The sequence below is a fragment of the Choristoneura fumiferana genome, chromosome 15 (genome assembly GCF_025370935.1).
Source record: "Choristoneura fumiferana chromosome 15, NRCan_CFum_1, whole genome shotgun sequence".
Lineage (NCBI taxonomy): Eukaryota > Metazoa > Arthropoda > Insecta > Lepidoptera > Tortricidae > Choristoneura > Choristoneura fumiferana.
Genome location: NC_133486.1, coordinates 15,522,447 through 15,537,240, shown reverse-complemented (window position 1 = coordinate 15,537,240; position 14,794 = coordinate 15,522,447). Strand labels below are relative to the sequence as shown.

General features: G+C 40.4%; 1 protein-coding gene across 1 annotated transcript in view; it reads left to right on the top strand.

Moving 5' to 3' along the window:
- Positions 1 to 14,794, top strand: part of rg (A kinase anchor protein rugose) — a 446,901-nt gene that overhangs the window by 235,879 nt on the left and 196,228 nt on the right. Inside the window, exons 17-29 of the mRNA XM_074098176.1 lie at positions 307 to 398; positions 718 to 815; positions 1,468 to 1,661; positions 1,803 to 2,119; positions 2,803 to 4,327; positions 5,616 to 5,761; positions 6,139 to 6,303; positions 7,127 to 7,306; positions 8,107 to 8,205; positions 10,011 to 10,118; positions 10,359 to 10,509; positions 12,867 to 13,058; positions 14,501 to 14,589. Of these exons, the coding sequence (XP_073954277.1) occupies positions 307 to 398; positions 718 to 815; positions 1,468 to 1,661; positions 1,803 to 2,119; positions 2,803 to 4,327; positions 5,616 to 5,761; positions 6,139 to 6,303; positions 7,127 to 7,306; positions 8,107 to 8,205; positions 10,011 to 10,118; positions 10,359 to 10,509; positions 12,867 to 13,058; positions 14,501 to 14,589 (3,356 nt within the window). The remainder of the gene's footprint in view (positions 1 to 306; positions 399 to 717; positions 816 to 1,467; positions 1,662 to 1,802; positions 2,120 to 2,802; positions 4,328 to 5,615; positions 5,762 to 6,138; positions 6,304 to 7,126; positions 7,307 to 8,106; positions 8,206 to 10,010; positions 10,119 to 10,358; positions 10,510 to 12,866; positions 13,059 to 14,500; positions 14,590 to 14,794) is intronic.

Genomic DNA, 14,794 nt, shown 5'->3' with positions numbered 1-14,794 from the left:
TGAACGAGAATGACTTAACTGTACTTTTTTTAAATGTATAATTGAAAGGAAGACCAGAAGACTGCAGATGCTGATTTGGACCATTTCGTGACATGCATACGTAACAATTTTTATTTTATTATAATTGCTGTTTTTTTTTCGGAAAATAGCGCTGTCCATAGGACAATACTGCCAGTGTCTAGTATTTTGCCGTTGTACGTAAAAATTCTAGAAAACGAAATATGAGATGTACTAAATGGTGGATGAACGATGACAGCGCGAATTCTATTTCTGTCCATGTCACTTCAATGTAATGTCTAAATGTGGATGAAAATCTTCACGACGTGCTACAAATGCTCATTTCACTGATGTCAGAGCACCCAAGCTCAATGGTACCAGCGTTTGACGCCAAAGTAAGTGAAAATTACACTAAGTTACTTTGTCCCCTGCCGTAAATTCTAGGTACTCGTTTTTTTTGCACTTTTCTTAGCTTTAAGACCTGAACTAAAAATGTAGCTGCTTTCATTGACTGGACTTATTTCGACACAGTTAAGACTTGAACACACAATGCGACTATTTGAAATATATTATAATGCGCGTGGAATTTGTTCCCTCGGGACTTAACTTGGAAAATAGTTAAAAATAGCCTATATTATTCTATGCCAAATATCACGTTGATCCGTCGCACCGTTTCGCTTCCCATACGTTAGCTGGTGACGTACGTGCTGCTAATGGCGGGTGCGGACGATCTTTAAACTGCTGTCGTCAGAGAGTCAATTAATCAGGCTCCAGGCGCTCAAACTTCTGGGCTTCTTCCTGAGTCGCAGCACACACAAGTAAGTTGCCAATGCACGCGCCGATGACCGAAATTTGCCGCCTAATTAATTCTAACTATGATTAAGGTGCTTGAACATCTGGTGCGGATTCGTGTATTTGAATAATGGGAATTGATTTATTTTACGTTTCATTTGGTTGTACCAATTTCATTGTTGTATATGACACTTTATTATCCGTGGTTCCTTGTCAAAGAGAGTTTGAACGGATAGCTCTCCTTGTTATTTTAATAGGTTTTTATCTGTGTAATGAGTTGCCAATTCTGTTTTCTTTATTTGCTGCCATTCCATGCTGTCACGAAGTGCTGGTCAGGATTTATGCATCCGAGTTGAGAAACAGTGTAGCAGTTTTATTTGATGACTAGCTTGGTGCTGTCTACAGACTCCACTGACTTCAAAATTTCAAATAATAATAATAATTTAATTAATTTTCAGATAATTACATCCATTAATGTTAGTAAAAAGTATACAAATAACTTATCAATCTATTGTTAGTAAAAATTACAGTTAAATGTCAACAGTTTAAAATTGATTACAAAATTATAAATTAAATGTCCGAAAAATAATAATAATAAAATTAAAGGAGCCGTTGGAATGGAGGTATAGGTGTGTAATCAAAAGAACCAGGAGATCATAATTAACACGGTGTCCACAGACGCAAGTACGACGTGATGTCCCCCCACAACCTGTACACGCTGCTGGCGACGCGGCTGGCTGGCGGCGGCGGCGAGGCGCTGGCCCTTCCCGCGTACAACGCTCTCTACGAGCTGCTCACCGAACACGTGGGACAACAGATCCTTTACACCAGCCATCCGGAGCCGCAACCACATTTTCGCCTCGAGAACCCCAGTAAGTTGATTGTAGTTGGTCTTTCTGGTTGCCTAGTACAATTTGGCTACTCAGTAGAGAACTGGAGAATTTCGGTATTAACACATTTGGTTGATCAATAAGAAAATTTTAATGAAATGCCGCTTGTCTTTCTGTCCACAGTGATCTTAAAAGTAGTTGCAACTCTGATCCGGCAGTCGAAACAAACGGAACAACTCCTAGAAGTCAAGAAACTATTCCTGTCCGACATGACTTTGCTGTGCAGTAACAACCGGGAAAACCGGCGGACTGTGCTGCAGATGTCTGTGTGGCAGGAATGGCTGATAGCACTGGCGTACATCCATCCAAAGAACGCCGAGGAACAGAAGATATCAGATATGGTGTACAGTTTGTTCCGGATGCTGTTGCACCATGCTATTAAGCATGAGTATGGAGGTTGGCGCGTGTGGGTCGACACGCTTGCTATCGTGCATTCGAAGGTTAGTTAGATTCGTCTTCATCAGTGGCGGCGTGCCGTCGGCGACGTCAGCACCCACCAACATATTATCTTCATCATCATCCTAATCTCCATACGCCCAACTGCTGGGCACTGGCGTCTTCTCAGAAAGACCTTTCTTTCTTGGGCTGGAGTTCCCAGGCTGGTCTAGTGCGGATTGAAAACTTCACACACGCCATTAAATTTATTTTCTAATGTGTACAGTTTCCTCGCGATGTTTTCCTTTGCCGAAAAGCTCATGGTAAATTTATTTCAAATCTAATTTCGCTCGTGAATTTCGAAAAGCTAAGAAGTGCGAGTCTGGATTTGAACCCACGATTCTTTGCTTGAAAGTCAATATGTCAAACCACGAGGCTACTAAGGCTTGGCAACAGATCTTGCTGATGTCAAATTTTATATCATTCGTCTTCTTATAATTGTTGTTTTAACTAATCACTATTGTTTTTGGAACCCGAAGCGACGAGTACGAATTTGAGAAAGCAATCAGTCGATGTGTGTATAGTTGCAATTGAATAAACTACGATAGTTTTACTCTGCTTGTGCAATAGCGGAGTAGCATGGTAAAAAAATATTTTAGACAATAATATAGTTCTCTGCAAATAACGCTCGAATTAATCATTCAGTTGTAACTTATTATCTAAACTAAACGATGAATTGTTGTAACAGGTGTCGTACGAAGAGTTCAAGCTGCAGTTCGCGCAGATGTACGAGCACTACGAGCAGCGGCGCGCCGACAACATCACGGACCCGGCCGAGCGCCAGCAGAAGCCCATCTCCACCATCTCCGGCTGGGACCGGCCCGAGCCCGCGCTGCCCGCGCCCGCCGCCCTCGCCCCCCACTCCCACAACCACGCCGCCCAGACCGAGATCGGGAAGGGCCTCTCCCTCCGTGAGGTCGAAGCCTGCAGCTGCAACGAAGCTAGTGACGCGCGGACTACAGAAGCCGTGTACAGTGAAGTGTGTAAAACCCATAGTCCAGTTAAGAGTGTTAATGATGACGGTTGTGATAGTGTTAGGACTGACGGCGATGTGGAACACGCGGTCGATGACGAGAAACTTGCCGAGAGCGAGCTGGTGCAGTCTATTATTAATGAGAATAAGCTTTTAGAGAGCTCCGAATCTGGTTTAGGAACTATTGAAGTGGACTCGGAGAAAACCGACAAACCCTTGTCGAGGCAAGGGAGCCTAGATTATATTCCTGTGAGAGACGTAGGTGAGAACGTCCTGAAAGACGATAACACGGATAAGAGCGAAGGTATCCCTTCGAGTTTGTCGGTGAGCGAAACGACGAGCCCGGAGCGAGTGGCCGATCCCTTACACTTATCTAACGAAAGAGAATCTGAACTGTCAGATCCGTCCGAATTGTACTTAACTCCCAGCGAAGCCACTAGCCCTAAGAGATCCCACGATAAGACTGACTCGATCATTCCGGAAGACGCTGATAGCGATGACCCGAAGCACATCGCGATACACATCGTAAACGACGTGCTCTCGATAGCGCTCGAGACTGTCCGGTTAAAAGCCGATGATGATACTGATTCCGGTGCGATATCCGGAGGGTTAATTTCTGAAGGTAACACGCCTAATGGTCGAGATGAATTCGAGCAAGAGATTGAGGAAATTATTGACGAGAAGCGAACAGCAGAAATGATTGCTAACGAAGTCATAACAGACATATTGTCATCAGTAGTCACTAGATGTGAACAAAAACAGAGCGAGTTAGTTGAACAGGAGGACAACAGTCACCACAGAGTGATACCCTCTGATCATCCGCACGAAGGAAACGTTTTGCCTTTAGATGGAGAATTTTTAGTAGACTCCCCAAGAAAAGAAAACGTTGAAAGAATTGAAACAGAAGAAGAAGACGAGATCACAAAAGAGAACGCGAAAAACGAAAGCCAAAGAATGGAAACCAATGAAACTGAGGAGCATAAAACTCCTGAAATCCCACCGATTTCAACGATCAGTGAAAATATTTCGCTTGTAAATAAAAAAGAGAAAGAAAACGAGGAAGAGAGAAATCGAGAAGTAAATGAAAGAGACAAGAGACGAGTGAGTTTACCTGGCGATAGTGAGATGAAGCAGGAAAGCAATAAAAATGAAGGTGTGTCACAAGGCACGAATACTTCTAGTTCGCCAAAGAGACCACGAAGTGCCTCAACCAGTACTCAAGTAGATTCTAATCACTTCGGTAAGCTATCAATTCTATGTTTATACGAACATAAGATAAATTATTAATATAGAAAGTTTTAGTCTGGCTCTGTGCAAATGATCTAGATGTGCTATACAAATAATTTCTATCAATTATTTGGATCGCTTCATTTATGCAAATTGTGAACACGGCACGAATGAATTGAATGAATGAATGATGCATCGCAAAAGAAATAAATGCATTATGAAGTGGGGTAAAGTTAAATTCAAAGATTCCGTTTCAGTCATACCTACATAGATAGATATATGAGGTGCAGCTAATATAAAACGTTTAATTAAAATCAAAAACACAACTGATCATATATATAAACGCGAGCTTGCGTTTTAAACGAGATAACCTCTGTTCAATATCAATAAAACCCGCACGATTATGGGTAGATACTAATTTAACCCATATTGGTACCAAGGCCGTAGAACTCTCAAGGAGGTTAACCCTTTAGTGGGTAAAGAAAGGCAAGATATTTGCCGTCATACGACTCAGATATTTTATTTTTCTCAATGAACGTGTTGTTAGTTAATATAACTTTTGGTTCGCATAAGAGAACATACTCGTACCAATTTACGAAAAAAAGAATAGCAGATAAACGTTATTCCAACCCATGTTAAATGATGATTCTTAGGCCTGAACTTAGATTTTTAACTATTCCTTACAATTGAACAAAAATGTTTGTAAATAAAATTTTGTTTGCTGGATTTATCCGATAGTCACAATTCTCTACTTTCAGAGATAAGATTGGCGATATAAAGTTTAAAGAAAAAAAATCTGTTATTTGATAATTTAAAAAAATGAAGACGGCAATATATTTGCCACTATCCGTTAAGTGTCTGGTGTTTATTAAAGGAAAGGGTGGGTTAGGCTACAATTGTTATTGATTTATATATGGAGCAATAGCTTAATTCAATACTTCAAATGGCCCGATATGCTCTTGCCCGGTTATTTATTTGAAAGAATTCAGTTTTAAGTTAAATAAAGGTTTTAATTATTTCTTATCATCTATTGGTTTTTAATTTATTTATTTTAGATACGTCGTGCCACCCGTAGTTCCCCCGGCAAACTGACATGACGGTCTTGTCACTTAATGCCCTTGGCTGATAGCGGCAAACATATTGCCGTCTCATAATTCGGAAACCCTGCAATAATATATACATTTATCTTTCTCAAAAATCATAAAAAAAATCATTCATGCTGTGCGTATCGTTAAAGTTCTCGATTCATTGCTTTAAAAAAATAATGGTCAAAGGGTTAAATAATCTGATCGCGTTTTCAGAAACGAAGCGTCCGTCCAAGTGCTCTCGGCCGATGTTCTCGCCGGGTCCCACGCGACCGCCGTTCCGCATCCCGGAGTTCCGGTGGTCCTACATACACCAGCGGCTGCTTTCTGATGTCCTGTTCTCGCTCGAGACCGACATACAGGTTTTGTATTTTTGGTGCCTTACTTTAATGAGCTAACTTTAGTTACATGTTACATCATATTATTATTGAGATTGTGAAATAATCAGAACCAAAGCCGAAGCGGCCTTACCGCGTGCTTTTTTTGCATTTAATTTTTAGTAAACTTCTCTTACACGTTCCTACTTCAGTCCGCCTACGACGTTTTCCTCATTTTTAAGCGAGTTTGTGCGCAGATTTAATTTTTACTAAATTATTGAGAAGACTCAGAAGCAAGTTAGAAACAAAAATTTAACAAACCGGTTACTGTGTCAAAACACGGCAATCGAAATTGTCAGCAAATCCAATCCCCAGGTCTTTTCTGTGCGGTCTATCCTAATTTAACCTCCACTGTCCTCCAGGTGTGGCGGAGTCACTCGACCAAATCCGTCATCGACTTCGTGAACAGCAGCGAGAACGCCATATTCGTGGTGAACACGGTGCACCTCATAAGCCAGTTGGCAGACAACCTCATCATCGCGTGCGGCGGCCTGCTGCCGTTGCTCGCCTCTGCCACCTCGCCTAACGTGAGTGCTTTAATTCCTTCGGTTTCTTAGATGACATGTACAAATTCTTGCACCGTAATTAAATCATACAATCCCACTAATATTATATTATCAATGCGAAAGTAAGGGGCTGTTTCACCATCCATTGATTAGCGTTAACCGACGGTTAAATGTGATGCCGTCTCCGTCTATTCACACCCAACCGCCAGTTAACACTAATCAATGGATGGTGAAACAGCCCCTAAGTCTGTTTGTTTATACCTACTTCATCACGTCTAAACCACTGAACTGATTTAAATGAAATATACAGCTAGTAAGAACATAGGACAGTTTTTATTGCGGAAAATAGCATAGTTCCCGCGGGATAGCGATATATGAATTCGGCTAGTACCTGCTTGTTATAAACCTAAACAAAGCGGGAATAACACGATAATTGAAATTGTATACTTCTATGTATAAGTGACTGATTTTCACAAACTTCTTGTTTTGTAATTTCTTGAAAAATTTGCTTTGCGGCAGTGAGTTCTTTTCTAGTGTAATTTTTTTGAACTGAGCGTATCCACATAGGTACTGGCATTCACAACGGCGTTATTGTATAGTATACAATACAATTTTATTAGCTGCTTTTGCTCTCGTAACCACTAATCACTTGCTATTTTTTTTGTCGTCTATTATCCAAGGAATAAGAGTCTATAATCTATGTTAACTTTCCAAGACCGTTATTTTATTATGTGATTTTACTACGAGCTCGTTATCAATGTGTGGTTGGTACGATGGTATTCTAGACATTAGTATTGAAGTGGACGAGCTCAGTTCAAAAAGTTTAGACTATAACTAATTGCAGAACGAATTGGACGTGATCGAGCCGACGCAAGGCATGCCGGTCGAGGTGGCTGTGACCTTCCTCCAACGGCTGGTCAGCATGGCTGACGTCCTCATCTTCGCCAGCGCGCTCAACTTTGCCGAGCTCGAAGCGGAGAAGAACATGTCCAGCGGAGGCATACTCCGCCAGTGCCTTAGGCTGGTGAGTGAGAATCCTGGTAAACTCTGCTACCCTAGTACCTCGTCACGCTTTTTAACGCGCAAAATGCACAAATTCGTAAAAAATTGTACATTTTGCGCGCCAAAAGATCTTGGGAGTCCCCCAAAACAGGCTCTATTGGGATTGGAGTCGCAACTCTTAATAGACTCTGCTGTCTTAGTATTTACTCAATGTATCATATCTCTGTGTATGGAAAAGTGACTCAACTCAAAAATAATGATTTTGAGTTGTGTTGATAAGGAGTTTTTATTTCTCCGTCAATGCCTTATGCTAGTGAGTTCGGTAGCATATTTATTTATGTGACCCTAGTTACTTCTGACATTGGCTACATGAGATTTCTGATTTTTTAACTTTTAGATATTTTTACATTATAAATCTTGATTAGGTTGACTACGTATGTGATTAATGTATGTATGATTAGCGTTATAAAAATTTAGCGTCAAATCATTACTGTTTAATTTTCTATCTGTAGGTACCTGTAACATAGCATATTATAACTAGTTAACTCTTAGAGCAAGTTATTGTAGTACTAAATACATACTTCAGAATGTTTATATACTTCTTTAATTTGAATTTTCTGTGAGTGCCATAATCAGAATATTTTGTAGCTGAACTTTTATTTAAATCCCCATTTAAACTTGCACTGAATTTAGTGGTCTCTGAAAAATGTTACTGCTTCATATCTGATTTCGGCATTCTCCTCACTACTTCTAGTTGCCTAGTACTCGTATAGCGTTAGACTAGCAGCAGTACTAGCTGGTTAGCCGCGTGTGTGTGCGTAGGTGTGCACGTGTGCGGTGCGAAATTGCCTCGAGTGCAAGGAGCGGCAGCGTTTCGCCGCCGCCCGCGCCGCGCGCCCCGGCGACTCGCCCTCGCCCAAGGTAAATTACAACACTAACAGCGGCCCAAAGAGCGTTGCAGCGTTCTGTGCTCCTAATAATCTGGAACACCTGCTTTGTAATAAATGTAGGTATAGGTATGTGTATTGCCGTGCCCAAAGCAGGCGATCAAATCCAAGTATTCTTTCGACCAATAAGAATTGCCATTATCAGTAATTATTAATTATCATTGATTAGTCACGTGGCTTCTATTTTAACGGAACAAAGAACACGCGATATAGGTAATTGAATGTATTATTCCATTTACATTCTTCTTTGAATTGTTCTGTCTTTATAAGAATTACTAAGATAATGTTTCATCAATCATGATTATATCGCCTCTCAAGCAGAGGGTCATGGGTTCAAACCCCGGCTCGCACCTCTGAGTTTTTCGAAATTCATGTGCGGAATCACATTTGAAATTTACCACGAGCTTTGCGGTGAAGGAAAACATCGTGAGGAAACCTGCACAAACCTGCGAAGCTATATAATGGTGCGTGTGAAGTTCCCAATCCGCACTGGGCCCGCGTGGGAACTTTGGCCCAAGCCTTCTTGTTCTGAGAGGAGGCTTGTGCCCAGCAGTGGGACGTATATAGGTTGGGATGGAATCATGGTTCTATTTTTTTAATTACTTACTTGCAATAATATATCGAGTATTTGATTTATTTTGACCGCCTCCTGCTTGTTACATTCATTACATATAGATGTAAGTGTAAAACAATTTGACTACATGAGTCTGACGCAGAACGCTCTTCGGTAATCTTCAGTCTTACGTCCGCGAGCTCTAAACATCGCTACTCCTTCTTCATGTCATAACATTGGGGATGGTGGGGGTGAAAATAATCATCCTACCAATGGGAGCGCAGATCGTTCAAACGCTTGTCCCATTGGTGCATCACGATATTTGAATGAACAATGTATAAAAAAATCTGGGTGAGCTTTAAGGACCGCTGACTTCTATACTTTTATGACAACCTGGTACATTCGGTCTCACTAATTGATTCATTTTATGTTAATTTTGGGTAATCTGCAGGGGGTAAACGATAAATTTTTCAATGTCACTCTAAATAAAATGTGGTTTGCCTTAATCACCTTGCACTTATCGCTGTTGTAATTAATTATAATAATTAACTAAATGTACCTAAGATTTAATTATTTACTGCGATGAACACAACACACGCTGCACTCTGCATGGTGTTATACAGATTTCTGTCGACTTTCATCTTTACTTGTTGTTTTCAACCAAACATTGTATCATGACACAATCTAGACTTAATTTGTTTGCATGTTTATATCTATTATTTTATATTTTAGATATGATATTATATTATTTGAATTCCTATATTCTTAAAAGATTAAACCTAAAGTTTGATATGGGCATCAACTGCAAAGTAGGTATAAATATTTAGTAAAGCGAATCCGATCTGACCAAAAGCATTGATGCAAATGCCTTCTTTAGAATTTAACGCGACCCAAGCCACAGAATAAGTAATAGAGCATTTATTTCTTGGTGACAGCTTCCATCGAATGTAACTCAAAACGGTGGGTACTGGGTAATGTTTATAAATATGCGGTAATAGTATAGTCCGAAAATGAAATTACTGGCACGTGAGGTATCCCATCTTAGGCCTCTAGGTTGGCAACGCGTCTGCAGTACCCCTGGTGTTGCAGATGTTTATGGGCGGTGGTGATCTCTTACCGTCAGGAGACCCATTTGCTCGTTTTCCATCCAGTCAAATAAAAAATAAATAAATGAAAGCGTAATATAAATACAGTTTACATACAGACATTTGTTGTGTAACGTGCAGAGTGTCGTGGCGAGCCTGGCGGAGTCTGCGAGTCCAGTGAAAGACCCGGAGCGACTGTTGCAAGACATGGACGTTAATAGACTGAGGGCCGTCATCTACCGGGACGTGGTGAGGACTTCCTACAATCTATTCTTTAGCTTGTTTATTTACATGAAATTTGGTACGGGTACGCAGTTTAGGTGACATTGCAAGTACAGTAAACAAAAAGTGCAGTCAGTGAATAAGCTTCACAATGATTTTGTAGTAATATTTCGCCATCTTCATCATTTCGTCGTCGGAACTAATTGGTTGGCTCTGAAATGCTTCAGTCAAAATTGTGTCCTCACGTGTCCCCGTTGTCAATTCCAGGAAGAGACAAAACAGGCGCAGTTCCTGTCTCTAGCCATCGTGTACTTCATCTCAGTGCTGATGGTGTCCAAGTACCGCGACATCCTGGAGCCGCCTGCGCACGCGCCGCCCGACTGCGTGCGTCGGCCGCATCACGCGCATGACCACCACGGTATGACCAGGAGCGCATAACACGCTAACAGTTTGTTCTGTAGTTGGGAAGCTGTAGGCACGTCATGATGCTAGGACTTAGTAACTAGGGTGACATAAAATCTGAGGTATTTTAGGTTGGTATCGTGCGATATGACGCTCGTCAGCGTTGCTTGTCGACTAGGATAACATGAATTTTAATCAGGCACTTCTTTGTGTTAGACAGCTTAGCTAGATTATGCTAAGCATAAAACACATTATGCTCAATTATAAATTATAATTTATAATCTTAGAAACTAATATTATGATCGGAAGATCACTGGGCACATTGTGATGACTGATGATACATTTCAGAACGATTACGATGAGATACCAAAAATAAATAATCCACAGTTTTGGTAATCATTCTACATTGAACTATCTACCGAGCGCATGTGCCCTTATTTATAGATATATTTAACAATGGTTTTTCTCTTTACAACACATTTTTTAATTAATACATATTTGATATATTAATTATGATGAAATACCTACCTGTACATATTTTTATTCATTTTAACGTTGCAGTAAGATCTGTAATGTCGTGCACTCTATGTAAGGCATCCACTTGTTATGTAGTAGTTCGATACATTTTTCTATAAAAAAAACATACCTACATTATTCACTAATTTATAAATGTATTCTTTTATTATAGTCGTAGGTATTATTAATTTCATCATCCATAGAAGTATCCGGTTTGTTTAATAGAATTTTACGCTATTAATTTCGCCTCTTACGTTTGTTTTGCTTTATCGCACTATTGTTAAGGTTTAAATTATCGATAATTATAGTAAATCCGAGTGACTATAGTTTTAAAATACCGAGTAGGTGTGCTCTGTATCAAAATTAACTGCATTACGTCTTGAATTTTGAATAGCAGTCCCCGGACAAAAAAATCATTAGTTTTCAAGCGGCACAACTCCAAAGTTTATTCTAATTTAGATACGATCTGAAAATAAATGTGCCTTGAAAGATAATGATTCTACAGAAAGCCGGTATATGATTGAGCGAACAGCCTCGCGAAGCAGCCGCTAAAGGCACTGTTTGGTTTGTACTAATTCTAGATTTAAAAGTCGCGTAAAAGCCTCGCGAGGCTCGCTTAGTTGGTTCTGTGCTCGGGGAATAACAGGTGATGTTTTTTAGGGGTAACTCGAACTCAAGACTGTTTATTTCAAGTGTGTCGTTTGTTCTTTTTTTCACGCCGCTTGATAATCGCGTCACAATTTGGGACACTGGTAAAATTGTCTACTGCTACACCCGCGCCATCTGTGATCGCGAATCAACACAACACACGATCAATTACGATTGTTTTAATTTTTTTTTGTGATTTCTGCTTGGTTTTTCTTTGGCAATATTCAATTTATTGTAATTTATCGAACTTTAATAACGACACTTTCTGTTTTTCTGCAAACTCGATCGTATAATCTCCTCTTGACACTTTTCTCCCGTCGTTTTGTCACACACGCAACGATCTTAACTCCTTACCGTTTCTCTTTATCTGCTCCTATGTTATTATTCCCTGTCCATAAATCTCATGTTTACATACACTTCTATTCTGTCTCTGTCGCACATATAACTGTTGAACTTGCATCCTTCTTCAACTTGCACTGAATACACTTTTTGCGCCTGTACCTTTTTCATCTATTCTGTTCAATCGGGATCTTTTTTTGTTCCCGTCCTTTTGGATCTTACTCCTTACTGTTTCTGTTAACTTGATGCCTTCCGATGTTTTAATGCGCATCATTATCTAATTTTGTTTTTACATCACATACATTTCACTTTTTTCTTTCTGCACCTTTTCATCCATTTATTTAAAACGTGGCCATTCCACATGTTCTCGTCCTCTCGTATTTGACTCCTTGTTATTTCTGTTTCTTTGATAACTTTTGATGCGTTAATGCGCCTAATTACCTAATGGTCTAATTTTTTAAACTTTCCCTACTTCTCTTTTCAAACATACTCTCTCATATTTTGTATCTGCTTACTTCCAAATGCTTATGATTTCCTAATAATTTTTGACAAACCGTTTCAACGACCCCCTTGATTATTTTAATGCGCTAACGTGTTAACCCTTAAATCCTCATCTCTGGTACCTTCCCTACTTGGGTAATCTCCTTGACGCCCACTTGAATATACATGGTACTTGCGTGGGGTTGGGTATTGTCCTTGACACCCATTTGAATCCTCATCCCCTGGTACTTTGCGTGAGGTTGGGTATTGTCCTTGACACCCACTCGAGTCCTCGGGAACTTGCGTGGGGTTGGGCAATGTCCTTGACGTCCTCTCGCCTCCTCGTCCCCTGGTACTCTGCGCGTGCGTGGGTATGTTTGCGCGGGGCAGGCGCGCGGCCGCTGTTCCCGCAGTGGTCGCACCACGTGTACCCGCAGTTCTTGCCGGGTGCGCATCCCGCCCATCGGCACCCCCCGCACCCGTCGCACCCGCCCCCGCACGCGCCACACTGCAAGCTCGACTGCAGCCAACATACCAATCACGCGCACGCTCGCATCGGTAGCTACCACCGCCCGCACGCAGGTAACGCGGCTCGCTGATAGGTGGCGTGGCGTTCGCATCGCATCACTAAACAAATAAATCGATTTTCGAAAAACCACCACCACCACCAAATAAAGTAATACGTTAAAAACCAAATTCAAGCTTAAAAGGCCCACAGATTTCTCTACTAATTTCGTCTCTGTCTAGATGCTCTCTAGTAAAAAATAGATTACTCAAATTGCTCGAAAAAGTAGTTTGATTGAACCACTTATTTAAAAACTAGAATCATATAATATCGTCCACATAAACAATCTTCTAATGCGTTTCCTAAAATATTTGAAAATTTCCCTATTCAGAATGTTGTTATTCAATGAGGGCTATCGCGTATGAATTCACCACTAGAGGCGCTAGTGTAGCGTGAGGTCTCCGAAATGTCAAATCTCATAGTTTTTGGGTGAGCTACGCGGGTTTATTTATAATTAGAATAACTTTGTGAATATTTTGCAATATCTGAAATTAATTATGGCAAATATGCGTTCCGGGGCAATGAATGTTTGTGTTTTGAGACAGTTTTGTCTTTCGGAAACCTTTGTCCTCCCTTTTTTCCGAACATAACGGGGACTATGCAAAACTGTGGCATGCTCGATATTTTTATGGTACGGTTTTAAGGTGTATTAAATATGATTTTAATCTAAACTTTGTTTTCACGCCCGTAATAACAGACTGAAAGCCATACTTAAAAACCTCACGCAACAGTGCGCCATCTAGTGAGACAAAAAACGATAGCCCTCGTTAATTAGAATAATGCAGGGACGTGATGTGAACGCAACGAACGAATAACAAGAACTCCACGGACATTGTTTTATTTTGTTTCTTATTGTTGTGTTCAAAACAAATCAAAACTCATACAAGATAAAACAGTGTGTTTAGGTTAAGCACCGCTATGGCACTGCTTTTGGTTTCGTTTGATTTTCTATGAGTTGCCTCATCACATAGCGTAGAAACATTACAAGAGTGGAAACGATCGCATGCGTTTACTTGTTCCATGTTTAAAGTATACTATAGTTAGTTTTAAATTGAAGAATTCTGTACATTTACTTCTGATAAACACTGGTATTAATATAAACAGACAAAATGCACAGGATTCTAACACTAATTTATTATTGGTATCGATCCACACGATTCAAATGTTATTCTGGATGCCGTGCTTGTTCAGGCTCAAGTTCGTACGTATGTGACAATTGCTTAGTACTCAATTCTCATGTGTAGGAATAAAAGTCTACACAAACATGCTGAAGATACAAAATTTTGTAGAGCTTGGATCATCTTTTATACCTACCTAAATCCCGATGTTTACTATTGCGTCTATAGCTGATCTAATCCGTTGGCAACTTCGATCTATCCGCTTCGTCAAAGCAAGCTTTATCAATGTTGTCTACTGCAAGTAAAAGTGAAAGTCAAAGTGAACAGAGTCTCTCCCACAGAACCCAATGGTGACGACGTCGAATATGCCATGATAGTTGTCGACGAGAACAACTCTACAATCAACGAATTGGACTCGCCCTCCATGAAGGTAAGGTCACTTATCAACTATGAAGTATTATAATTTCATGTCATGATTGTGAGGTTGCGTATCATGAGTGCGTTACCCCTCGATTCTATCGTTTTAAAGACGTGCGTGCGTGCGTGCGTGTGTGCGTGTGTGTATGTTTACTGGTTAAAACAGCCCACGCTTGTGACTGTTCTTTTCGACAAGCATACACACAAACGCAACATTC